This window comes from Amblyraja radiata, chromosome 26 (genome assembly GCF_010909765.2).
Source record: "Amblyraja radiata isolate CabotCenter1 chromosome 26, sAmbRad1.1.pri, whole genome shotgun sequence".
Classification (NCBI taxonomy): domain Eukaryota; kingdom Metazoa; phylum Chordata; class Chondrichthyes; order Rajiformes; family Rajidae; genus Amblyraja; species Amblyraja radiata.
In genome coordinates this window covers 10,314,121-10,341,809 of record NC_045981.1, presented here as the reverse complement: position 1 = coordinate 10,341,809, position 27,689 = coordinate 10,314,121, and the positions used below count along the sequence as shown (strand labels likewise).

The following is a 27,689-nucleotide window of genomic DNA, read 5'->3' as shown; positions in this document are numbered from 1 at the left end:
CCACCAGCAATCCCCGCGCACTGTCACTATCCCACACACACTAGGGACAACTTACAATTTTCCCAAAGCCAATTAGACTACAGACCTGTACATCGTTGGAGTGTGGGAAGAAACCGGAGATCCCGGAGAAAACCCACGCACGTCACGGGGAGAACGTGCAAACTCCGAACAGACAGCACCCGTAGTCGGGATAGAACCGGGGTCTCTGGCGCTGTAAGGCAACAACTCTACCGCCGCGCCACCCAAACATTGGAAAACGTAAATTCGATCAGCAAGTACAAGGAGGATCAAAGCAGGATTCACTCATTAGCTCAGTCAACAGAGGTGGACACACAATGTTTCAGGTCAATAATCCTTCATCACAAGGCGTAATTGACCCAAACTTTATTAAGCATCTTTCCAGATGGGCGGCATGGTGGTGCAGCTGGTTGAGCTGCTGCCGCACAGCATCAGAAATATTTCAGATTTTTCGGTAAATTCATTGCATTTTTCTGTAAAACTCCTCGCAAAATTGGATAGTTATATGGATGGGAAAGGAATGGAGGGTTATGGTCTGAGCGCAGGTATATGGGACTAGGGGAGATTATGTGTTCAGCACGGACTAGAAGGGTCGAGATGGCCTGTTTCCGTGCTGTAATTGTTATATGGTTATATGGTTATATGGTTTGATTCTGGAGCTGCAGCTAAATTGATCACGTTTCTCCACATTAGCCGTCATCAGTCAGAGGATTGAGTATAGAAAGTTGGGACGTCATGATCCAATTTTCGAAGACATTGGTGAGGCCACATTTATTGTATTGGGTAATTGTGTGCAGTTTTGGAAAGACGTTGTTAAGCTTGAAAGGGACCAGGGAAAATTTACCAGGATGTTGCCAGGACTCGGGGGACTGAACTATCGGGAGAGGTTGAGCAGGCTACGGCTTTATGCTTTGGGGCACAGGAGGATGAGGAGTGATCTTACAGAGGTGCACTAAATCATGAGAAGAATAGATCGGGTAAATGCACAGTCTCTTGCCCAGAGTAGGGGAATAGAGAACCAGAGGAAATGGGTTTATGATGAAGGGGGAGGAAAAAGGTTTCATAGGAATCTGAGGGGTAACATTTAGACAGGTAGGTTTGGAGGGATATGGGCCAAACGCAGGCAGGTGAGACTAGTGTAGATGAGGCATGATGGTCGGCTTGGGCAAGTAGGGCTTGTTTCCACACTGTATGACTCTATGTGACTTGCCTCTCTGGGTGCCATTGAGGTACAGGATGTTGGCCGTTCTTGCTCAGCGTTCTCCATCTCATCCAGGAAACTCATAATGCTTTTCAACTTTGCTTCTGACAACAGAGTACCATCCTCAGGCCGACCTGAATCCTCTTCTATTTGTCCGAGCTTCTCCAGGTTATCTGCCGTCAGGGATGTCGAGTTACAATCCTATTTTGTTAAAAAGAGAGCGGAGGGTAACAGAAGGTAGACACAAAATGCTGGAGTAACTCAGCGGGACAGGCAGCATCTCTGGAGAGAAGGAATGGGTGACGTTTCGGGTCGAGACCCTTCTTCAGACTGACGTCAGGGGAGTGGCGGTGCTGGCTCGAAGGGCCGAATGGCCTACTCCTGCACTTATTGTCTATTGAGTGGGTGGTACAGAGATAAAATGTAGTCAGAGACAGTGAGACTGGTCGGAGAACTGGGAAGGGGGAGGGGATGGCGAGAGACAGAACGCAAGGGTTACTTGAAGTTAGAGAAGTCAATGTTCATACCGCTGGGGTGAAAGCTGCCCAAGCAAGATACAAGGTGCTGATCCTCCAATTTGCACTGGGCCTCACTCTGACACTGGAGGAGGCCCAGGACAGAAAGGTCAGTGTGGGAATGGGAAGGGGAGCTAAAGTGTTGAGCAACCGGGAGATCAGGTAGGTTTAGGCGGACTGAATGGAGGTGTTCAGCGAAGTGATCGCCGAGCCTGCGCTTGGTCTCGCCGATATACAGGAGTCCACACCTGGAACAGCGGATACAGTAGATGAGGTTGGAGGAGGTGCAAGTGAACCTCTGCCTCACCTGGAAAGGCTGTGGGGGGTCCTTGGACGGAGTTCAGGTATAGGGACAGGTGTTGCATCTCCTGCGGTTGCTGGGGAAAGTACCTGGGGAGGGGGTGGTTTGGGTGGGAAGGGACGAGTTGACCAGGAAGTTGCAGAGGGAACGGTCTCTGCGGAAAGGGGTGGAGATAGGAAGATGTGGCCAGTGGTGGGATCCCGTTGGAGGTGGCGAAAATGTCAGAGGATTATGTGTTGTATGCGACAGCTGATGGGGTGGAAGGTGAGGACAAAGGGGACTGTCCTTGTTACGAATGGGGAGAGGGGGGAGCAAGAACGGAGTTGCGGTATATCGAGGAGACCCTGGTGAGGGCCTCATCTATAATGGAAGAGGGGAACCCCGTTCTCTAAAGAATTAGGACATCTCCGATGACCTGGAATGGAACACCTCATCTTGGGCGCAGATGGAGGAATTTGGAGCAGGGGATAGCGTCTTTACGGGAAGCAGGGTGGGAAGAAGTGTAGTCAAGATAGCTATGGGAGTCAGTGGGTTTATGATAGGTCAGTCGATAGTCTGTCTCCTGTGATGGAGGCGGTGGGATCAAGGTCAGTCGAGTCTGTCTCCTGTGATGTCGAGGGTGATAGTATAGCCCATCACCGATTTTCCAGCAACTGATGGCCCGGCACCTCCTTTAATCAGGACCGAACTACGAGAGGTTTGAGTGTGATGCACGCTCTTTTAGGACGTGTCTCTGTCCTGAAAGGGTTCATTGTTTATTTCTTTGTTAATTGTTAATTCATTGTTTAGATTTAGAGAGACGGGGTCAGAGGTGTATGGTTGAATTATTATTATTATGTAGTCGGAACCTGGTAATAATTCCCATTATCACTTTCCTTATTTATCAGATTCCAGCTGGGCCCAAGGCTCCATGTACCTCTTCTCCTGGTATTGGGTGTTGAGACAAAATGTCAGCTTCATTTCTTATTGTACTCTTGGAACACACACAATATACTCAAACGTATATGTATAGGCATGAGAGAGATACATGTTTATATCTGACTCCCACATATGCTCTACCTCATGTGCACACACACACACACATAGATATACGTTTGTGTGTGTGTGTGTGTGTGTGTGTGCGCGTGTGTGTGTATACATATATCAGGCACTGGTCAGGCCGCATTTGGAGTATTGTGAACAATTTTGGGCCCCATATCTGAGGAAGAATGCGCTGGCATTGGAGAGGGTACAAAGGAGGTCTACAAGAATGATCCCAGGAATGAGTGGGTTAACATATGGATATTTTTAAGGCAGAGAAAGATAGATTCTTGATGAGTACGGGAGTCACGGGTTATGGGGAGAAGGCAGGAGCATGGGGTTAGGAGGGAGAGAAAGATCAGCCATGATTGAATGGCGGAGTAGGCCGAATGGCCTAATTCTGCTCCTATCACTGCAGACCTTATGACCTGACAAGTACATTTTATCTGCGGTATATGTCTTGGATGAGAATATTTGTGGTTTGCTGACGACACAAGGTTTATTTATGTTGTAGATGGTGAGGATGGTTGCCGAAGGATACAGAGGGACATAGATCAGTTGAAACGTTGGGTGAAACAGCGGCAGATGCAATGTAATCTGGAGAAGTGTAAGGTAATGCATTTTGGGTTGTCTAATACTGGCAGGACATATACTGAAGACGGCAAGGACTTTAAAAGGGTGGTTTATAGAGGGGTCCTTGGGCGCAAATTCATAGCTTTGCTGAAAATGGCGCCACAAATGGACAAGGTAGTAAAGCTGGTGTTTACCTCTGCCTTCATCGGAAGGGTTGCTGAGGACAGGAATTGGGACATCGTTCTCCTCATGATCCTCAGAGCAAATACAAAGATGAGCTTCCCGATTGGTTTTGAAGGCTTTCATCTCCATTGAACTTTATGTGAGAACTTGTGGGTTTGTCAGTATGGTATTGGCGAATTATGTCTGCACTCTGTGTGAAATGCAAGATGAAGCCCGATTGAGCAGATCATCTGGCATCTTTCCTTCACGAAAGGCCAGCGCTTACCTCGTCTATCCAGGCATATTTATCCCTTTTGTACACCTTTGGTTCTGGAAGTAGTTCGGGTTCTGTCTCCAACAGTCTGAGTGTGTCGAGCACATCGTTCAGCGTTGTTTTAGACTGGGCAAAACTCAATGCCATTGCCTCCTGCTCCTCAGCTGGCATCTCTCTCAGTATCACATCCTGCGATTGGTTCTGCAAAGTATTGAGAGTAGTTGCTCAAACCGAGCTTTCTATAGGATGCTTTGTACCAACAAACTCTTCCAATACTAAATGCAAACTAATGGGTTCAGTTTGGCGGCACGGTGGTGCAGCGGTAGAGTTGCTGCCTTACAATGAATGCAGCGCCGGAGACCCGGGTTCGATCCTGACTACGGGTGCTGTCTGTACGGAATTTGTACGTTCTCCCAGTGACCTGCGTGGGTTTTCTCCGAGATCTTCAGTTTCTTCCCACACTCCAAAGACGTACAGGTTTGTAGGCCATAAAATTGGACACCATTGTTCATAAGTCATAGCAGCATAATTTGGCCATTCGGCCCATTGAGTCTACTCCGCCATTCAATCATGGCTGATCAATCTCTACCTCTCAGCCCCATTCTCCTGCCTTCTCCCCACAACCTTCGACACCTGTACTAATCAAGAACCAAATATTCTGCAGCCAAATGCAGTAGCTGAAATGCTGGCATCAAAACTCACAAAAAATATTAAAAGAAAATAACTAGGAAATCTAGTTTTATGATCAAAGACTGTCAGAGAGTCTGGGAGAATTGACATTATCTTTGATTGATTGTGCCATGCAATCTTTTGTACACACAAGCAGATAGGATTCATGACTCAATAGAAAGAAAACACTTCAGACACTACAGCATTCTTCTCAGCGTGGCACTGAAAAGATGGTGCTATTATTCTATTTTTTTTTAAATGATTTTACAAATAAAAAATTCACCAATATTTTTAAATTGCTTTCTCCATTCCCTTAGGTATTGGCCCTTGCAAAATTGTGGCAAGCCATTGCCGACCTGTATCTCAATTAACTTTTACATTATATAGACCTCAATAGTGAACATTGGCAGGCATTCTGACTGTGGAGAGATGAAGCAAAAGAATTTTAATGGAAATCCACAGAAAAATGAAATAATCGCATAGGGAGCAGTACAAAATGCGAAACGAGAAACTAACAACAATACGATCAATAGGCTGATCAGACGTTAAATAAAAACTAGAGATGAATTAGAAAAACAAGATTAAATCATCGAACCATAAAATGGATATGGTTGAATTCTCACTGAGCGTCCAATATCAGTCCTCGATTTTCATCCAATGAAAAAAGCTGCACTTGTCCCATGAATTTCTATTTAAATTTCATTCTGAAGTAAGCCAAATAATGTGGAATAAACATAACTTTTTCCCCCCTCTGACATTGGCTGGTAAATCCTCATGTCTCATTCTATACCCTCTGCAAAGCGATAATACTCCTACTGATGGATCAACTCTTTGAAAGCATTTCTTTATCCGTGTGGTTCTAAGCAAATAAGTCCATTCCTAGTGTATACTTCAGCTATCTTTAAGGTTAGTCTCGCTATTTGAATCCCTTTCCCAGCATTTATGAAGTCTAATTTCAATTGTCAGCCCATCTACACATGTTCTCACATTACAATCATGAGGAACTTCAAGATGCTCTTAACATAGCACTAGATGCAACTGATATGGCTCAATGCTGATACCAAATGCCCACATATTTGTTTGCATTAACTTAGTATGCTCAAAATACAACTAACTATACTCTACCTTACTAGATACAGCCCGTAGGTCAGGTAAGATCTTTAAAAATAAAAACAGACTTAATGCTTCAGCTTGAAAATCTTTAAACATAATCGATTTTCAATTAACCCTACTCTTGCCAAGTTGAATCACTGTTTTTATAAGAAGACTAGACCAAGTGCAGACCCGTTGGGTCTGTTCCCCCAACGTGCGGTTGTGGGGGGGAGGCGGCATGCAGCGTCACACACTAACTACCCCCCCCCCCCCCGCTCTAATTACCCCCCTTGATATTATATTAATATTATTAATTTGCTCCTTTTACCCCATAACCACCCTATCTACTGACGCATAGCCCCCAACTTGCAGTCACATCTAGAGAGGGGGGGGGGGGCAGAGAGAGAAGGGGCAGAGACAGAGAGAGACACAGAGACACAGAGAGAGGGGCAAGAGGGAGAGGGGGGTGGAGAGGAGAAGAAGAGGGAGGGTGGGTGAGGGGGAAAGGTGGGGGAGGAGAGAGAGAGGGTGAGAGTGAGGGGGAGAGAGAGGGGATGCTGAGAGAGGGGTGAGAGGTGGGGAGCAGGGAGGGGGTAGGGTAGAGGGAAGAAGGTAGGGGTGTGGAGGGGAGACTAATTGACAAAGCTCCATCTTGCAGAGATTAATTGAGGCACACCACTTCCTGGTTTTATAGTCCCTCCCTCCCCCCTGCCGCCAGCGGGGGCAGCAGAGAGAATGGGGAATTTTGTAAAAACATTAATATCTCTGTCATTATTCATCGACGGGAAAGATCCTCGGCACACACGCGGCGGAGGGGGGCTCTGAGCGAGGTGGCCAAAAATGACGGCCGTAGGTGGCGGCGTTCTCTCGGAAATCGCAGCACAGAAGGCCAAAAGCGGTCAAGAACAGAGATTTAGTAATATAGATTACATCTTAGAATAATTCAACTCATACCTGCGATTCTTCTGTTTTCACACAAGGTCCCACAGTAGTTTCAGTTCTTGGGTTAGAATACACTTCTGGGCTAGCGGCTGCATTGGGAATGTTTAAAAAAAAATGAAGTAAAGATGAAATGCGGACGTATTGAGAAAAAGATGCAGTCACAAGCATGAATAAACTTATAGATGTGTGAGGAGGAGTCGCCAATACAATGTCACAGAGCCCGCATTGTCATGCAATACTGGGACAGCTCCTTTAAGTCCCCACCAACCACCAGGCACCCACTTACACTAATCTGACACTAACCACATTTTGATTCCTATATGAATGGGAATTTATGTTAGGGGCCAATTCTGTGGGTGCCTGGGATATGGAAGGTAACTGGAGCACCCAGGAGAAACCTACGTAGTCAGAGGGAGAACATGCAAACTCCACACAGACAGCACCTGTGCTGAAGGCTGGACCAGGCCACCAGAGCTGAGGCACAGCTCCCCCAGCTGCACCCCTTATGGCTGAAGCTTTGTTGTATAATGAATCTCTAAAATCTCAAGACAAATTTACAGCTATACCATTGGAAATCCCGCCTGCAACTGGTCCGCCGCAGCGAGACTCCTGACGGGCACCCGAAAAAGGGACCACATCACCCCAATTCTGGCCTCTCTCCACTGGCTCCCTGTGCGGTTCCAAATAAATTTCAAGATCCTTCTTTATGTTTACAAAGCCCTTAACGGGCTTGCCCCCACCTACATCAAAAATCTGCTTACCCACCACACCACCTCCAGGTCCCTCAGATCGGCCGACTTGGGGTTACTGAACATCCCGCGGTCTAGGCATAAGCTCAGGGGCGACCGCGCCTTTGCGGTTGCAGCTCCTAGACTGTGGAACAGCATCCCTCTTCCCATCAGAACTGCCCCCTCCATCGACTCTTTTAAGTCGAGACTTAAAACTCATCTTTACTCTCACGTCCTCTGAGTGAGGGCTATATGTATGTATTTGTGTATGTACTTAATCTATGAACCACTGTTGTATAACGTTGGTACCGCCACCAATGTAAAGCACTTTGGTCAACGAGAGTTGTTTTTTAAATGTGCTATAGAAATAAAAGTGACTTGACTTGACTTGGAAAAATAATTGGGTAGAGGATAAAAGTTTCCCTTCTTCCAGATGTGAAAGAAGACCCCTTCTTTCATATGTGCTGCTTTTCTCTCTATTGCATAATTTTAGACTTTAGACATACTGGGCGGGAACAGGCCCTTCGGCCCACTGAGTCCATGCTGACCAGTGATCACCCTGTACACTAACACAATCAATCCTACACACTAGAGACAATTTACAATTCTACCAAAGCCAATTAACCTACAGACCTGTACGTCTTTGGAGTGTGGGAAGAAACACGAGCACCTGGGGGGGAAAACCCACGTGGTCACAGGGATTAGAATGTACAAACTCCGTACAGACAGCACCTGCAATCAGGATCGAAAGCGGGTTTCTGGTGCTGTTAAGGCAGCAAATCTGCCACTGCACCCTGTGTCAAATTGTTATGATACTGAAAATTCATGCTACAGGATACTAAAACCACCATGACATTATGTGACAAAAATAGAAAGTAACTTAAAAAAAAAAATCAAAAATGTATTTATTGAATCGAACAAATTTCTCCTCCTTATCATATTTTGTTCATCCCTTATCACATTGATAATAGTACTGTCCCATACCTGGATTTCCAGACTTGACTTGACTGTGGGCTGGACTTGTATTATTTACAGGCATGGTCTTAGTTACTTTTCTCTTCGGCACCTTGCTCCTCTCTTTAAGTGCAGCGACTTCTTCCTCACTAATTCTCTTGCTTTCTGCTGCCTTTTCAGCCCGTTTCTGTTGAAGTTCCTACAGGAAGCACACCTTGAATCCGTCAACATTTAATCCCACATTTTCAGATTACCAATAGGCTTTCTTCCACATTCACCTTTTCAGAACTATTTGCTCGTCTTTAACTAAAACACTGTTCAACTAACTTGGTGAATTTGCATCACATTTAAATTTTATTAAATTAATTTAGTTCATGATTGGACTACGTAGTGACCACCTTCTACACCCAGGTGTCAGGGGTCATGGGGCGAAGGCAGGAGAATGGGGTTAGGAGGGAGAGAGATAGATCAGCCATGCTTGAATGGCAGTGTAGACTTGATGGGCCGAATGGCCGAATTCTGCTATCACTTTATGATCTTATTACCTTATTGTGATCTTATTTACCTTCTTGATCGGTAAACTAAGAAAGATTTGTCGTCTCGGTGGTGTCACATATTCAACCAGTCAACATTCATTCAGTCCAAGCACACTGACAGATATTACATGAAGTCTCAAGTTAGTGTTGGAACAAACTTGGAAGAAAACCAAAAAAATGTATCAATGTGGTTTTCAGGTCTCCGGGATATTATTTACCCCCATTATTGATCAGAATAAACCATTCTATGAAAAAAAATAGTCAATCAAGACAAGATATTATTGCTATAAAAAAGTTAACAAAGTATGTGGATATCACACAATCCATAAAACCTTATGGCCCATACAGGCCTTTAATCAAAGAAATTCACAGCACTGACGGGATACATTCAATTAATCTTGCTCATGCTGGACAAACTTAAAAGCTTTCTATTTAAAGTTAATTCTAATACCATGGAATTTGTTGATTCAGTAACCAGAACCCTTCAGCAATTCAAAATGCACTCAATTAGTTTTGACTCTAATGGGCCTGTCCCACTCAGGCGATTTTTTTGGCAACTCCAGACGACTAGTTTGTCACCACATGTTTGCCGGTGGTCGTCGGCAGTAGTCTCCTCAGTCGCGCAAAAAGTCGTAGCGACTTTCTGGCTGCCGCTAAATTTTCAACGCTGAAATTTTTTCGGAGACAGTTGGTTTGATGCCAATGAGCGTAGCTTGACTTCTCCTGACGTAGGTGCTGTCGTGGGTCGTCGCCAGGATGATGTAGGTTGTCGCCGGTTTTTCGGCGACCTGCTACGACTATGAGTCGCCAAGTGGGACAGGCCCATTAGGGCCACAACATGGAATTGGAAAAAATGGAGTCATCGAGTGATAGTGTGTGAAAACAGGCCCTTCGGCCCAACTTGCCCACACCGGCCAATACTGTCCATATCCCTCCAAACCTGTCCTATCCATGTAGAACTTGAAGTAATAAAAGGGATGGGCATGTAGAAATAATGTTTTTCCACACAAATAATACTATACGGTACTGCACAGTTTTATTTTAATGGTGCTGCACTTGAGAAAGCCGAGAGGAGATTCTCCAGATGTTACCCGCATTGGAGGACTTTAGTTGCAGGGAGAGATTGGATAAATTGGGCTTGTTTTCCCTTGAGTAACGGAAGCTGAGGGGGTGACCTCACAGTGGTATATAAAATTATAATGGACATGGATAAGATATCCAAAATGGGTAAGATAGTCGGAATCCTCCCCCCCCCCCCCCCCCCCCCCTCCATGGTAGGGACATCAAAAACAAGAGGGCATAGGGTTAAGGCCAGAGGAAGGAGTTTTAAAGGCAATCCAAGGGGAATGTGTTTCGTACAGAGAGTGGTTGTTGGTGCTGCCTGAGGATGCGATGAAATCAGATACAATCGTACAATTGTCCGCTGAACATTTGTAACTTTGTCGGTGGCACAACATGGCGACACTTGGACCAAATGCCAGCGATTAGTGCAGGTGGGCAAAAGGATTGGCATGGATGTGGCGAGACGAAAGACCTGTTTCGATGCTGTACAACTCTGACTACGAAAATAGACACAAAATGCTGGTGTAACTCAGCGGGACAGGCAGCATCTCTGGAGAGAAGGAATGGGTGACATTTCAGGTCGAGACTCTTCTTCAGTCCGAGGAAGGGACTCGACCCAAAATGTCACCCATTCCTTCTCCACAGAGATGCTGCCCGTCCCGCTGAGTTACTCCAGCATTTTGTGTCTAGCTTCGATTTAAACCAGCATCTGCAGTTCTTTCCTACACATTCTGACTACAAGGAGTTCCTTGATGAAGAAACTTTAAATTGACATTGTCAAACTGGTTGTACCGCAATCGTATTGAAACTAAGGGTATTAAGAGTAAGGTTATTGTGAAACAAAATCATGCTAAACCTGAATGCAGAAAGATACAGCACCTGTATGGCTGCCTTCCTGGCCTGTCGAGCTTTCTCTTCGCGGATCTTCCTCCTCTCCTCACCTTTTCTCCTTTGGTATTCATGGACACTTTCAGCCAGCATCTCTTGCTCTTTCGCCTGACAGTACAAGCAGATTATTTGTATTGCAATATATATTATACTGGACAACCAAGCTGCATTTACACACCGCTGAAGTGTGAACCAATATTGTGCCCACTATGGAAGTCATTACAATACTGGGGTCAGGGGTTATGGGGAGAAGCCAGGAGAATGGGGTTAGGAGGGCGAGATAGATCAGCCATGAATGAATGGCGGAGTGGGCATGATGGGCCAAATGGCCTAATTATGCTCCGATCACTTATGGACTTACGATATCAAATAAATATTTCTGACACAGTAAGCTAGAAACACACAGCTTGATGGAATTATAATTCATGACAGAAATCCTAACAACATTGAATAATTTCTGTCAACTGGGCGGAACAGTTGCACAATGGTAGAGTTGCTGCCTTACAGCACCAGAGTCGCGGGTTCGATCCTGCCTGCGGGTATTATATGTATGGAATTTGTATGCGCAACCTGTGACCGTGTGGGTTCTCTCCGGGTGCTCTGTTTTCCTCCCGAACTCCAAAGACATACAGGTCTGTAGATTATTTGGCTTCGATAAAATTGTAAAATTGCCCCTGGTGTGTGTAGGTCAGTGTACGGGGTCATCGCTGGTTGTGTGGGACTCGATGGGCCGAAGGGCCTGTTTCCGCGCTGTATCGCTAAAGCTCGATAAAGTGGATGCAACTGCCAGAATGAACTAGATCAATATGGATATACACAGTGCTGGAGTAACTCAGCGGGTCAGGCAGTTTCCTGGGAGAACATGGATTGGCAACGTTTTGGGTCAGAACCCTTCTTAGAAACACGTCCTCTAGGGTTGCTGCCTGACCTGCTGAATTGCTTCAGCATTGTGCGTCCATCTTTGGTATAAACCAGCATCTACAGTTCCTTGTTATTCATTAGATCGGTCTGGATCCTGTTCCACGTAACATTCCCCATGTTGCCTTTAGAAAGCTCAAATAAACTAAATGTCAAAACCTAGTTATCTAGTGGCTGAAATTTATCAGGTAAAATGACTTATTAAAGTATTTTGCACCTGTTTCTTTGCAGCAAGTAGTCGCTTTAGTGCCGCTTGACTTGCTCTGCGCCTCTGGATATGTCGTCGATACCAACGCTGAATGACAATGGCTGCACGATTCACCTGTTGTATGAATCTGTTGCAGGCAAACGAGAAAGCAAGTGAGGGAGTATTAACAAAAAACAACCTGAAATTGATCATTTCCTATTTTACAAAGAGAATGCATTCCTACTGGGTGTTAATCTATGGAAGTATTTTGTATTCATTCAATTGTCAGCCAAATTTTCATAAGACTATAAGACATAGGAGCAGAATGAGGCCATTCGGCCCATTGTCCCTACTCGTCCATTCATTCAGGCTGATCTATTTTTTTCCTTCTCAACCACAATCTCTTGCCTTCACCCCGTAACCTTTGACACCCTTACAACTCAAGAATCCATCAATCTCCACTTTAAAAATACCCAAAGACTTGGCCTTCACCACCATCTTGGACAATGAATTCCACAGATTCACCACCCTCTAGCAAAAGAAATTCCTCCTCATCTCCATTCTAAAGGTATGTTTTTTTATTCTGAGGCTGTGCCCTTCGGTCCTGGACTCTCCCACTACTGGAAACATCCTCTCCACATCACCATCTAGGCCTTTCATTATTCAGCAAGTTTCAATGAGATCTCCCCTCCTTTATCTAAACTCCAGCGGGTACAGGCCCAGAGGCATCAAACGCTCCTCATACGTGAACCCAATCATCCCCGGGATGTTTCTCGTAAACCTCAACTTGACACCTCTTCAATGCCAGCATGTTTTGAGACACCATTAATCATTTGGCCCAGAGCACCTTTGTCGTAAACACAACAAAGTACAGAATGAAGCATTTGTACTTTATTTTCCAAAGCACGCTACAATAAAGTAGGCAGTTATTGCATTCACCAAGATAAACAAATCCATCTCAATTTCACTTGTTGCGATAAAGTTCTCGTTGATAATGACAATTTTATCCCCCATTGATTTTGTCAAAATTCTCATCTCTTTGTCACGTAATATTCCTATGCTTCTGAAATTTATTTTAGTTTTAGATGAGTTTATTATTGTCACATGTACCGAAGTACAACAAAAACCTTTTTTTGTTGCGTGCTATCCAGTCAGTGACAAGACTATACATAATTACAATCAAAAAGTCCACAGTGTACAGACACAGGATAAAGAGTATAACGTTTATTACAAGATAAAGTCCAGTAAAGTCCGATTAAAGATAGTTTGAAGGTCTCCAATGAGGTAGATGGGAGGTTAGGACTGTTTCTAGTTGGTGAGAACAGTTCAATTGCCTGATAATAGCTGGGGAAAAAGTCCCTGAATCTGGAGGTGTGCTTTTTCAAACTTCAGTACCTCTTGCCTGATGGGAGAGGGGAGAAGAAGGAGTGACCGGGTTGAGACTAGTCCTTGATTATGCTGGTGGCCTTGCCGAGGCAGTGTGAAGTGTAGATGGAGTCAATGGAGGGGACGTTGGTCGGCATGATGGACTGGGCTGCGTCCACAGTTTCACTTGGGCTGGGCTGATTTCACTTCTAATGTCACTTCTAATATCCTCCTCCTTTCTGCATAAAGTTTTGTGTTGGTCATTGAAGGTTATAAATGCCAGCAAATTACACTCAGCTTCTGGAACTCAAAAGGTTGAATGCAGCATAGGTTTAGTTTCATGCAAAGATCTCCCTCGGACGCCTGTAATGGCCGATCTGTAACGTGGTCGCAAGTAAATAATATGGATCAGTTGTTGGAAAGAAATAAACAAAACCTTGTATCAGATCATTACTAAAGGTGATTTCCATAAATACCTACCTCCCAGTGCCTCTCAAGTCCTCAAGTTACGGAATTAATGGTGCTTTAACCTACTGAAACAATACAGACTGGAACAGCTCGAGTCTAAGCCTGACCTTTTCCAATTCACCAAACGATTTAATGTTTATTCTTCCAGCTGAAACAGCATGCAATTGGAAACGAAAAGCACAAGAATAGTTTTCACTGCATCATTTTCACCAACAACAAAGGGCGGCACGTTGGCACAGAGGTAGAGTCGCTGCCTTACAACGCCAGAGACCCGGGTTCGATCCCGACTACGGGTGCTGTCTGTTCAGAATTTGTACATTCTCCCTGTGACTGCGTGGGTTTTCTCCGGGTGCTCCAGTTTCCTCCACACTCCAAAGACGTACAGATTTGTAGGTTAATTGGCTTTGGTAAAAAAGTGTACATTGTCGCTAGTGTTTAGGATAGTGCTAGTGTAAGGGGATCGCTGGTCGGCGCGGACTCGTTAGGGACAATGGTCCTGTTTCTGCGCTGTATCTCTAAACTAAACTAAACCCAATTGTCGGGAAATGACAGCACCGTGCTGCAACCAAAAACAAGTTTAGAATTCAAGCCTTTAACCACAAAAACCTCGAGACAAGAAAAAACACACCCAGAAGAAACACAAGGAAGCACTAACACAATGCTACGCATATTCTGCAAAACACACGGATTGGGTAGAATATGCACCACAAAATCTAGCTATCAGCACACCACCATAAAAAAGCAAAACACTCCTTTCATGAAAATCTGCGCATACCCAAAATCAGGATGATTGAAATCTGGATTATCGTTCTGAAGCACTTGGGTAAAATCCTTTTTATCGTTAATGTTTAAGTATTGGATTCTAAGGGTGGTAGAAAAACATATTTTTAGAGACAATCTTTGATAAAGTCCTTTCACTGTTTAGTTAGGACTTAGGGTGCTGTTGGCATGGGCACTCGAGACACTGCCACCCCTCGTCATTCAGAACTTTGTGAAAGATACAAATTTTATCAAAGTAATATGATTACATACAGAAACATAATAAATGCAACATGGATAGTGTAGGAATACAGGATCAAGAAATAAACACGTTCTTTATGCCGGTGAGAAAACAAACTCTGTTCAACTGTAAATTAATACTTTAAAAACATTTTAAAGTCCTGTTTCCCCCCCAAGTAAGCAACACAATCTGCTCTGATCCTTATTGCACTAGAGGCCTGTTTGGGGATAAAATCAAAATTCAACCGAGTCATTCAAACACAGTTCAAGCTCCTGTACATACCTGTTATATTTTCACACCAGACTCGTCTATTGTCCCAGTTAGAACAATCACAGGTATGTTATTGTTCAAAAAGGAACTGCAGATGCTGGAATATCGAAGGTACACAAAATTGCTGGGGAAACTCAGCGGGTGCAGCAGCATCTATGGAGCGAAGGAAATAGGCAGACCGTTCTGAAGAAGGGTTTCGGCCCGAAACGTCGCCTATTTCCTTCGCTCCATAGATGCTGCTGCACCCGCTGAGTTTCCCCAGCAATTTTGTGTACCACAGGTATGTTATTGTTCTGTTTAAGGATGAAAAACTAAAACACTGATCATGGGGAACACGTGGAGTTAAACTCAGCAAATCCTCCTCACTGGACACATCAATGAGTCAGCGAGCACTGATCAAACACAATTAAATGCTTTATGTACCGAGCCCCACACATTAATTCGGGTCCCTTTGGGCTCAGATGAGGTGGTCGTGTTCTAACTCTAACATTGCTAACATTTAAGGTGAAGAATTCTTCTAAGGCTTTGTCAAAGTAATGTAATGCAACTGAGTGGCTTGCTAGTTTGTTACGACTGTGTCACACACAAGTTAAACCAGATTCCTTTCCCCATTGAAGATTGATGAGCCATGACAGCAGTGTAGAAGCTTATGACCCATGAAGATGATGATATTGTGTCAAAATTTGGGCTTTCTTGTTGCTAATACATTGGTTGAATCCAAATAGGTACAGTACTCGTTTCATTGTAACACTCGCATCCGATAAGAGAGATTCGAAACAGATTACAATCAGATTTCACAACAGATTTAAAACAGATTTAACAGGCGGCACAGTGGCTCAGCTGCAGAGTTGCTGCCTTCTTGCACCAGAGACGTGGGTTTGAATCTGACAATGGGCGCTGTTTGAACGGTGTATCTACATTTTCCCTGTGACCGCATGTGTTTTCTCCGGGTGCTCCATTTTCATCTCACATTCCAAAGACGTGTAGGTGAATTGGCTTCTGTAAATTGTCACTACTGTGTACAATAGAACTAGTGCACGGGTGATCGTACATGAGGATAAATGTATTCCAACTAATTGCACTCCACTCCACCATGAGCCTTGTAGACAAAGCTATAGGTGGTGGTGAGAAACAACCTGTTCAGTGATGCCTTGGCTGAACTATGGGTGGCACGGTGACGCAGCGGTAGAGTTGCTGCCTTACTGCGCCGAGAACTGGGTTCGAACCTGGCTACGGGCGCTGTCTGCATGGAGTTTGTACGCTCTTCCCGTTCTCCGAGAACTTCTCTTTTCTCCCACGTACAGGTTGCAGGTTAATTGGCATTGGTATAAATGTTAAAAAAATTGTCCCTAGTGTAGGATTAGTAGATGCAGGGTTCGCTGGTGGGTGCGGACTCGGTGGGCCGAAGTGCCTGTTTCTGCGCTGTATCTCTAAACTAAACTAAACAAAACTAAACTCTGTCCAGAACCATTAGCTCTCGACTTTAGTCCAGTCTTCATCCAAAATACATGACTACTGAAACTACAGAGCAGGTGAAGGTTAGGTATTTGACACCAAATGACTCATTTCAGAATTCTGACTCTCCATCTTCACAAATCATAGTCTTAGACTCATCACTCAGCCCAGAAACAAACCATTAAGTCCACCACGTCCATTTTCTGCCCATCTACACCAATCCATTTGCCAGCACTTGGACCGTATCCTTCCCAGCTTTACCTATCCAAGTGCCTGTTGAACAAAGTGATTATATCTGACTCTACCACCTCTGACAACCATTCTGTGTGTAAAACACAGACACTTTCTCCTTAGATCAAAACTCATTCCTTTCACCTTAAATCTTGTGTTTGTGATGCCTCTACCATGTGGGGACAGATTCTGACGATTTACCCAACCTATGCCTTATAATTTTGTATACAGGTTAGGGGGCGCTGCTCTGGCGGCTGCCTTGTCAGCAGCGCGTCAGTTTTTCCAGCTTTTTTTTATTTTTTAGTATGTTTTAAAGTGTGTATTTTGTGTTTCTTCGTGTGTTTTGTGTGGGGGGTGGTGTGGGGGGGGGTGAGGGGGAAACCGCTTCGGTCGCCTCCTCCATGGAGAGGCGACTTTTTCCAGGTCGCCTCCCCCGTGGCCTAACATCAAGGAACGACGCGGCCTTTCCCGGAGACACGCCCGGGGCTTCAGCGGCGGGCGCAGCATGGACTCTCGGCGTGGAGCGGGTGAGCCCTCGCTGGGGCTCGCTGGAGGGGAGCGCTCCGTTTCGCTGGCCCGGGGCAGCCGGCAGCCTGAAGTCGCAGCCTGAAGTCGCGGTCTGCAGAGCTCCAGCTGGTGCGGCGTCTACAGCCCGGCATCCCTCGTGGGGGACCCGGGGGAAGAAGAAGCCATCACTGCCGGCCCGCGGCCAACTTCTACCGCGGGTGCGGCATGGACTTACCATCACCCCTGGAGGGGAGCTTCGACCGCCGGCCCTGCAGTCTACGGTACTTCTGGCTGCGGCGGGGACTTTAAATCTCGACCGCCGGCCTGCGGCCTACAACAATCTAAAGCCGCGGTCTCCGGTGAGGAAGAGCTGATCCTGGACTGACTCTGGACTCTGGTCCTGTACACGGGGGGGAAATGGAGGAGGACTGGCCAAATTTTTGTGCCTTCCACCACAGTGATGAATGCTGTGGTGGATGTTTGTGTTACAGTTTTATTGTGTGTTCTTTATTATTGTACTGCTGCTGACAACCCAAATTTCCACCAACCCTGGTTGTGTGGCAATAAATTATATCTATCCTATATCTATCTACCTGCAATTAGGTCACCTCAACCTTCTTTGTTCCAGGGAAAAGAACCCCAGTCTATCCAATCTCCCCCTATAGTTTAGTTTAGAGATACAAGATTTAGTTTAGAGAATGTCGGTCAGCGCGGGCTCGGTGGCCTGTTTAAAATCTTTAAACTCAACTAAACTCGGTGAGTCTGGGGAAGGAATTGACAAACGACATGTCGGGTTGGGACCCTTTCTCAGATTGACTGGAGCAGAGGGGAAAGCTTTGTCTCAAAGCCTCCTCTTTGGGCTAAGGGAAAGAGTGGGGGTAAAAAGAGAAATGGGGACTCGGGGATAGGAGATGTGAGAACATCCCTACATTAATGACACAATTAGGAATTGCACGGTTCATTAACAACATATTTTAGTTGCTAAAGATTAAAACTGACCTTTCTGCTTCCTCTTCCGTCACCTCCTTCTTTTTGTTCAACATACTTGTGTTGTTCCTTGTTGCAACATTATTACTGGAGAGGTTTTTTTGTGATTTCTTTAAGGAGTTTTGGTCCAAGCGGTTCTCATCACGAGTTGGCACTTTAATCATGTTGCTGCCAAAATAATACAAAGATGCTGACAAATCGACTTAGAATCCATGCAGCAAAATAAACAGCCAAGTTTGAATCTTAATGCAGTTGCCATTATTTGTCAACAATAGAGTCAAGCCAATGATTGAATACTTATTAGGCTACAACTGACATACCATAAGATCATCTAAAGAAACAAAATCCAGTAACTTTTATAGACACAAAATGCCGGTGTAACTCAGCGAGACAGGCAGCATCTCTGGAGAAAAGGAATGAGTGACGTTTCGGGTCGAGACTCCTTCTTTAGTTTCATTGTCGTCCCGCTGAGTTTCACTGTTTGTATCCGCTCCTTATCACCTTTTCCACAGCCAACAGTGGGCTCCACCTTTCCTTGATCATCATTTCTGGCTTTGATTTGTACTTTTTTTCTAAGTACCTTCTTGTAGATGGTCCATGCATGCAACCAATAATATAGCTACCTCAGTACCACTAACTTAGTTATCAAGTATAATAACTCTCTCCATCTCTCCCTCCCTCTCTTGGTTCCAGCACGGTTATAGACTGCAAGTAGTCAGTGCTGGAATGTGTCTAACCTGAGTGATCATTAAACAATAAGTAAAGTTACAAGTGTGTCAGACTTAACTTCTTTACACTTCTCATATCTCTCGATTCCATCTCCCCTGACTCTCAGTCTGAAGAAGGGTCTCGACCCAAAACGTCACCTATTCCTTGTTTCCTGAGATGCTGCCTGACCCGCTGAGTTACACCAGCTTTGTGTCTATCAACCAAATTTTAAACTGAACTCTTAATTCCTGGTAGACCTGCTGTTTCGCTGAATTTCTGTTGACAAGAAAGGAATCAAAGCTGGCTGTGTCCAACTGGATCGAGCAATTTTACTGGTAAAGTAATGAGAATGAGTTCGTCTGGGACTTCAGGTGCCTAAAGTAGGTAATTAACCATCAGATCAAAGTACCATTTGGCAGATTGTCAGTTGTGAACACCATCAGGTGATTTGCAAAGTATTCTAAACCTGGCAAATCACACCTACAACTATCTCTAGACGATAAAACAAAGCGTAATATGTTGTGACGCATAGATGATTACGAGATGAGGAAGTGAGACTGTTTTAGAGGTGTAGGAGTCAGAGTCATAGAATGATACATTGTGGAAACAGGCCCTTCGCCCCAACTTGCCCACACCGGCCAACATGTCCCACCTGCCTGCGTTTGGTCCATATCCCTCTAAACCTATCCAATCCATGTACATGTTTCTTAAATGTTGGGATAGCCCATGCCTCAACTACCTCCTCTAACAGCTTGTTCTATGCACCCACCACCCTTTGTGTGGAAAAAGTCACCGCTCAGATTCCTATTAAATCTTTTCCCCTTCACCTTGAACCTATGTCCTCTAGTCCTCAATTCCCCTACTCTGGGCAAGAGACTCTGTGCATCTACCTGATTTATTCCTCTCGTGATTTTATACACCTCTTTGAGAATACCCCTCATCCTCCTGTGCTCCAAGGAATAGAGACCCAGCCTACTCAACCTCTTTCCTTGATCATCTGGCTGGCTTTGATTTGTTCTTTTTATAGCTTTTTGTACTCATTTATACTTTTTACCTTTCCATATCTCTAGTTTCCCTCTCTCCCGACTGTTAGTCTGAAGAAGGGTCTCGACCCGAAACGTCATCTATTCCTTTTCTCCAGAGATGTTGCCTGACTCGATGAGTTACTCCAACACTTGGTGTCTATCTTTATAAACAGCACCATATTAAAAATGGCTGAATGGACGAGGACCTAAAACTACTCTTTAATTTCTACTATTATAGACAATAGACAATAGATAATAGGTGCAGGAGTAGGCCATTCGGCCCTTCAAGCCAGCATCGCCATTCAATGTGATCATGGCTGATCATCCCCAATCAGTACCCCGTTCCTGCCTTCTCCCCATATCCCCTGACTCCGCTATTTTTAAGAGCCCAATCTAGCTCTCTCTTGAAAGCATCCAGAGAACCTGCCTCCACCGCCCTCTGAGGCAGAGAATTCCACAGACTCACCACTCTCTGTGAGAAAAAGTGTTTCCTTGTCTCCATTCGAAATGGCTTACTCCTTATTCTTAAACTGTGGCCCCTAGTTCTGGACTCCCCCAACATCAGGAACATGTTTCCTGCCTCTAGCGTGTCCAAGCCCTTAACAATCTTATATGTTCCAATGAGAATCCCTCTCATCCTTCTAAACTCCAGAGTGTACAAGCCTAGCTGCTCCATTCTCTCAGCATATGACAGTCTTGCCATCCCGAAAATATACCTTGTAAACCTACGCTGCACTCCCGCAATAGCAAGAATTTATATGTAGTATTATATGTACTATTATATATAGGGGTATTTATATGTACTATTACATATACTATTATATATAGGGGTTATGGGGAGAAGACAGGAGAATGGGGTTAAGAGGGAAAGATAGATCAGCCATGATTGAATGGCGGAGTAGACTTGATGAGCCGAATGGCCTAATTTTGCTCCTATGACATGAAAATGAATTATAGAGAAAAATGTACTTACTTGAGAGATGTTGCCTTCTGATTGGAACTTTTTGGAGTCAAAGGTTTGTCAACTGTAGAGTAGTTGTTATGCAACATCGTAGTGACAGAATTCCCGACAGTTCCCTTGTTGCTCCTAAAAACAAGACAAAGATGATTCATTCCACAAAAAACCAACATAGCTAAATTAGGATAAAAACTGATCAACAGGCAGGCTCTAAACTATTGAGTTATGCAAATTTAAGAATGTTTGGTTCCATATATGTTTTAATACATAGAACAGTTCAACACAGGAATGGGCCTTTTGTGCCGATCACCATACCAATTTAAAATAGTCCCCCTGGATATTATGATTGCTCTTCTTTGACAACAAAAGGGTGGCAGAGACCCGGGTTCAATCCTGACTCAGGGTGCTTGTCAACTCAACTCAACTCAAACAAATATCTGAATTTCAATAGCCTATTGCACTTTATATGCTTATTTATGTGTGTGTATATATATATATTCAATGGTATATGGACGCACTGATCTGTTCTGTATTTATTTATGCCTACAGTATTCTGTTGTGCTGAAGCAAAGCAAGAATGTCATTGTCCTATCTAGGACACATGACAATAAACTCTCTTGAACACTTGAACTTGTCGATACGGAGTTTGTATGTTCGACCCGTGACCTGGGTGGGTTTTCTCCGGTTTCCTCCCACACTCCAAAGACGTACAGGTTAATTGGCTTGGTATAATTGTAAATTGTCCCTAATGTGTGTAGGATAGGGTTAGTGTGCAGGGATCGCTGGTCGGCACGGACACGGTGGGCCGAAGGGCCTATTTCCGCACTGGATCTCTAAACAAAACTAAACTAGAACTTCCCACAACCACAAGCTCTGCCACCCCATAAGACACTGAAAGGTATTGTGTGGAAATGCAAATTCCCCTCCAAATCACAGTCAATCCTGACATGGAAATTTACACTGCTGGTCTAACGATCAAAATTCCATATCCAATGGCACTGTGGGAGTATCTTCAACAGGTGGACTGCAACAGTTCAAGGTGCCTCACAGCGCCAGAGATTTGGGTTTGATCCTGACCGGATCCCACTGTCTGTGCGGAGTTTACATGTTATCCCTGTGACCACGTTGGTTTCCTCCAGGTGCTCCAGTTTCCTCCTGGACCCATAGCAGAAGCGTCCGCGTCTCGGGGCTGGAAACTGAAAGTATGCTGAGTTAATTCTGCTGCCACCATCATCCATTGCAACAAGTGATGGCTCCCACTGATTGTCGCCGGAAGCTTGCGTCCTTTTAAGGTCGTACGATGACAGCGATGTCAACATTTGAAACATGGATGACAGACACGAGAGAAACAGTTTCCTCCTATTTCCCAAAGATGTGTGGCTTTGTAGGTCAATTGGCCTCTGTAAATTGCCCCTATTGTGTAGGGAGTGGATGCAAAAGCGGGATAACATAGAACTAGTGAACGGGCGAGCGTGGACTTGGTGGGCCAAGGGACCCATTTCCGTGCTGTTTCTCGCTCTTGATAGGCTACCATCACCTTCTCAAGGCCTATGAGGATAGGTACCTTTGCTAACTTTTATTAACAGTTTACAGGTGTAAAGGGAAAAAAGGCCTCGACTCTTGTTCAGCTTTCATAACCTTTTAACTCGTGCAATTGCCACTGGCTACGCTGAAGTCAAGACCTGCGCAGAGCCGCACGGTGGCACAGCGGTAGAGCTACTCCCTTACCACACCATAGACCCGGATTCCATCCAGACTACAGGAGCTGCCTTACGAAGTTTGTACGTTCTCCCGTGGGTTTTCCCCGGGTGCTCTCACACTCCAAAGACGTACAGGTTTGTAGGTTAATTGGCTTGGTGTAGATGTAAAATTGTTCCTAGTGTGTGTGGGATAGTGTTAATGTGCGGGGATCGCTGGTCGGTGTGTACTCGGTGGGCCGAAGGGCCTGTTTCCGTGCTAAACTCCGTGCTGAACTAAAAGAAACAAAATTAAACCTGTAGTAGAATTCACATAGGTGTTGTCAATTGCAATGGTGTATGGATGTCGAGGTTGTACCAGCTCCACCTCCGTATATTAAATACTTAGTGTATTAAATACTGAAAAATGTGAGAGCCTCATAAACAAGGAAAATAGATTAAAATTGTCCCATTATTATGAATGAGAGTGCATTACATCTCCTTCTAATTGTATTATTCAGCACAATTTAAAAATGATTAATTCCAGAGGTCTAAATCACATCAAATCCAAGTTGGCAATATCTCTTACTCAAAAGGGGAACTTTCAAGTCACCATAAGATGCATTTTTCATGTCCTCTTTCACATTCACTGGTCTTCACTGATCAAATAAAAACATCCACAAAGCTGAGATTAAAATAAAAACACAGTCTATGCAGGAATCAAGCAATTTTGGTTTTGAACAGCTTGTTTATAATTTTCCATACACTAACCGATTGTTGGCTGTAAAGTTGGCCGCTAATGAAACAGCTGACTCCCTCCTTCTAGCCAATACTGGCACATCTATGGTACTGGCATCGCGACCATTGACGGGATCTGGAAATACTCTGGGTTCTTCATCCTGTCATTAAAAATAAAACACAAATAATTCAAAGGCACACACCTAATATTCTACAAGCACTTATATTAATATTTCAACAATGGTTTTCAAATGAATTGCACCCATTAAAAATGGGTAAACATTGCCCCGATTGAACAAGGAGGAGGCCTGACTGAACTTTGTGCCTTCCACCACAGTGAAGAATGCTGTGGTGGATGTTTGTGTTAAATCTTATTGTGTATTGTGTGTTCTTTTTTTTTTTTTTAATTGTACTGCTGCTGGCAAATTCATTTCACTGCACCTTCGGGTGTATGTGATGAATAAAATTGACTTTGACTTTGACTTATACTGTGAGGGTAAACATCATCAGCAAAATGTTAAGACAGAACAGATGTACAGAAGTAAGATGTTGAAGAAGGAGAAGTCTGAAGAAGTGCTTCGACCTGAAACGTTGCCTATTTCCTTCCCTCCATAGATGCTGCTGCACCCGCTGAGTTTCTCCAACACTTTTGTCTACCTACAGAAGTAAGATTCTCTCTTGCCTTCAAACTAGCTTTGTTTTTAAAAAAACGCATGCAAACTGACAACGTGTATAATTTGGGCAGATTCTCTGCATTATGTACAGGGGAACGACAGCACTGGAATGGAGAACTATTGGACTTGTTTCTAAAACAGAAGGCTCCAAGGTCATAAAGCACAAAGCAGTTATTTCCAGAGCACGAAATTAATCAGGAGACAACAGAGAGTTTCTGCAGAACCTAGGGGATCAAGGTCAGTTTACTAAACACTTAAACTAGTCTGATCTCATGTTTAAAACTAGTACAGGTCTACAAACAAAAAAGAGTCGTATCAAATGACAATCAGGCAGAAGATATTGCTTAGAAAGATATCCTGAAAGTCACATGGAATGCAACTTTATCGTGTTTTAACTGGAGTGGGAGAGTGTAGAACTAGAGGTCACAGCCTCAGAATTAAAGGACATTCTTTTAGGAAGATGAGGAGACATTTCTTAAGTCAGAGGGTGGTGAATCTGTGGAATTCTCTGCCACAGAAGGCTGGAGCGGCCAAGTCAGTGGATAATTTTTAAGGCAGAGATAGATAGATTCTTGATTAGTACGGATGTCAGAAGTTATGGTGAGAAGGCAGGAGAATGGGGTTAGGAGGGAGAGATAGATCAGCCATGATTAAATGGCGGAGTAGACTTGATGGGCCGAATGGCCTAATTCTACTCCTATTTCATATGACCCTAATATTGGCATGACAATTTTGTAGTGCAAGTGGACATTTGTTTCATGCATTAATTAAAGAAGGATGAGATGCCTGCTGCAATGTAAAAGAACACCCACAACAGTAAATCTCCATCAAAAAACATGAAATGCTGGAGTAACAAGTTGTATCCCTCTTGTAATTACTCGTTCCCCAGCCATCAATGGGCTTCAGTCTTCCTGAGGTCATCTGCTGCCAGCCCTGATTTGTTCTGCCTTTTTCTCGCATGAAAAATGTATAAACTCGACAAAAAGCACCGTTGGTTAGGACCGAACACGGGTCTAGGAAAATGTGAAGAAACAATACTAACCTCAGTGACACGATGCTACTACGCCACCTGGCTGTAAATAACAGATATTGCAATTTAAACACTAAAGGGCCTGTCCCACTTACGTGTCCTTGGCACGCAAATTAAGCAACCTCATGGTCGGGTTGAGCCGAGACGGTCCCACGAAGGTCAGGCGCGATTCCATGCGTACACACAGCCGTCTGGAGCGCGTGACATCATTTGAAGATGGACACAAAGCTGGAGTAACTCAGCGGGACCGGCAGCATCTCTGGAGAGAAGCAATGGATGATGTTTCGGGTCGAGACTCTTCTTCAGTCTGAAAATAAGGGTCTTGACCCAAAAGGTTACCCATTGCTTCTCTCCAGAGATGCTGCCGGTCCCACTGATTTACTCTTGCATTTTTTGTCTATCTTCAATTTTCTTGGCCCCGCTCTGGGAGTAGAAGTGGGGGCGGATCCGGATCCACAATGGCCGTGAGCCCCTGGCCTAGTTCGGCGATTGTTTGCCTGCTTCTGCTGCTGTTGAAGGTGAGACTTTGCGTCGCGCCAGGATCTTGGGCCTGTCCCACTTTGGCCGTCAGTTCCGCGACAGGCCATTGGCGTGCGAAAATTTTGTTCACTACAAAAATTTCGGAGTCCCGCGCGATGTCGCGCGCAACTACATACCCCTCCCTGCTTCTAAGTGGGACCGGCCCTGCGCGGCCATAAGATGCCCTTGGGCCTCAACGCGACCACGAGGTCGCGTAATTTGCGTGCCAAGGACACATAAGTGGGACAGGCCCCTAAGTCACTTCAGCTTTTAAAATCAGAGAAAATAACATGTAACATTCTGCACAGCACAGGAACAGGCTCTTTGGCCCACAATGTCTCTGCCTGATATAATTCCAATTTGCATTATCAGTTTACACATGATCCACATCCCTCCGTTCCCTGTATATCCACCTGCCTATCTAAAAGCTTCTTAAATGCCATTATCATATCTGCCTCCACCTGCAGCGCATTCCAGGGACTCACTGCCCTCTCTATAAAAAATATGCCCCCGCTCGCACCTTAAAGCTATGTCCACTTTGACATTTCCACCTTGGGATTCACAGGCATAATCTTGAAAGCTGGTCGACAAATTTCAAATGCTTCAAATACAATTCATCAATTGGACTCATATTCATTGATTGTCTTTAGCATCAGGACGGCATGTGTGATGTTGTTTCCACTACCCAAGAAAGGTGAAACATCTGTTCCTGAATCTCGAGAGCTTTGCACGGTTACAGTCTAACGTCCTCAATACTCCCTTTATAATTCTGTGATGAATTCCATCTGATCCTGGAATCATGTCACCCTTAATTCTGTTATTCTTTCACTACTGCAATTAAACATGATACATTATGACAATTCATCACACTGGTTTCAATTTTTTATTGTGATACCCAGCATAACATTCCCTTTATCTGTTGTGAATACTGAAACAATAATTCAACATCTCTACCATATGCTTATTTTCAATTACAATATCAATTGTCAATTTTCAAGAGGTCTGAAGTGCCCATGATAATCTTTCTTAACACATTGCTGAAGGGTTTGTGTTTAACTTGTATCTTTTTCAAAGTTTCTTTCCGTAACATCTTTTGGAAATCCTTCCTTCACTAGAGGCTTAGGTTCGATCCTGATCTCGGGTACTGTCTGAGTGGAGTTTGCACGCTCTGCCTGTGACCACGTGGGTTTCCTATGGGTGCTCCGGTTTCCTCCCACATCCCAAAGACGTGCGGGTTTGTAGGTTAAATTGTTCTGTAATTTGCTCCCAGTGCATAGGGAGTGGATGAGAAACTGGGATAACATAGAAACTCATGTGAACATGGGACTCGATGGGCCGAAGGGCTTGTTTCAATGCTGTTTCTCTAAACTAAACCAAACCAAATCTTTTGTTATTCGCTGTATCTATTCCACAAGCCATTTTATCTGCTAACATCTGCATACCTTGGGTTTTCTTTAGTCTCTTAACCATTACAATGTCTGCTTATTATAGCAACCAGAACTTCTGTCTTTCCTCCGGGATACAAAGCAATTCTCTATTATTTTAATATTTGGTCATCTCATGCAGTAAAAATGACAAACAGTAAGACCGCTGTGTGCCGCCAACGTTTGCTGCAATGAATGTAGATTAATACGTGAATTGTATTCAGTGCTCTTATTTCCAGGGGTTATTGAACATAATCCCAACAGCTTTCAAGTCTGAGGGTTCATTTGGCTTATAATTACCAGAACGTTCCATGTGGTTCTCTTCTCTGGGGAAGTCTTGCTCAAACTGGACAGCTTTTTCCTTCCATCTGCAGAGTTATCAAACAAAGCCAGGAAATCATCTGCTCTTTCTTCACTGGGGAGAGACAGTGAATGGGGCAGAATTAATGGATTTATTTCCGTCTAACATTGCAGCATGTTGAGAAAACAAATTATAAACAGTGTCCATTTAACAATGACAACTTTTGCAATCTTTTCAGAATCCCCCTAGAGATTTACAAACTCTTGCTGTAATGAATAAAATGCAGCAGCCAATTTGCACACTGCAAGCTCTC

General features: G+C 44.3%; 1 protein-coding gene and 1 long non-coding RNA gene across 4 annotated transcripts in view; one reads left to right on the top strand and one right to left on the bottom strand.

Annotated features, from left to right (window-relative positions):
- The window catches only part of cep131 (centrosomal protein 131), a 78,354-nt gene that overhangs the window by 39,207 nt on the left and 11,458 nt on the right, over positions 1–27,689 (bottom strand). For 2 of the 3 annotated variants that reach the window (XM_033044224.1, XM_033044225.1), the window contains exons 4-14: positions 27,376–27,490; positions 23,462–23,589; positions 21,030–21,143; positions 18,336–18,491; positions 14,649–14,735; positions 12,071–12,188; positions 10,927–11,043; positions 8,480–8,648; positions 6,780–6,856; positions 4,077–4,265; positions 1,229–1,420 (exon numbers count right to left, since the gene is read on the bottom strand). In XM_033044224.1, coding sequence (XP_032900115.1) covers positions 1,229–1,420; positions 4,077–4,265; positions 6,780–6,856; positions 8,480–8,648; positions 10,927–11,043; positions 12,071–12,188; positions 14,649–14,735; positions 18,336–18,491; positions 21,030–21,143; positions 23,462–23,589; positions 27,376–27,490 — 1,462 coding nt within the window. The remainder of the gene's footprint in view (positions 1–1,228; positions 1,421–4,076; positions 4,266–6,779; positions 6,857–8,479; positions 8,649–10,926; positions 11,044–12,070; positions 12,189–14,648; positions 14,736–18,335; positions 18,492–21,029; positions 21,144–23,461; positions 23,590–27,375; positions 27,491–27,689) is intronic. The other variant, XM_033044226.1, reaches the window with a different exon arrangement.
- LOC116987912 lies at positions 620–22,339 on the top strand. The gene is made up of 3 exons (XR_004415824.1): positions 620–663; positions 5,640–5,643; positions 22,218–22,339. It is a non-coding gene; the product is annotated as an uncharacterized LOC116987912 (long non-coding RNA).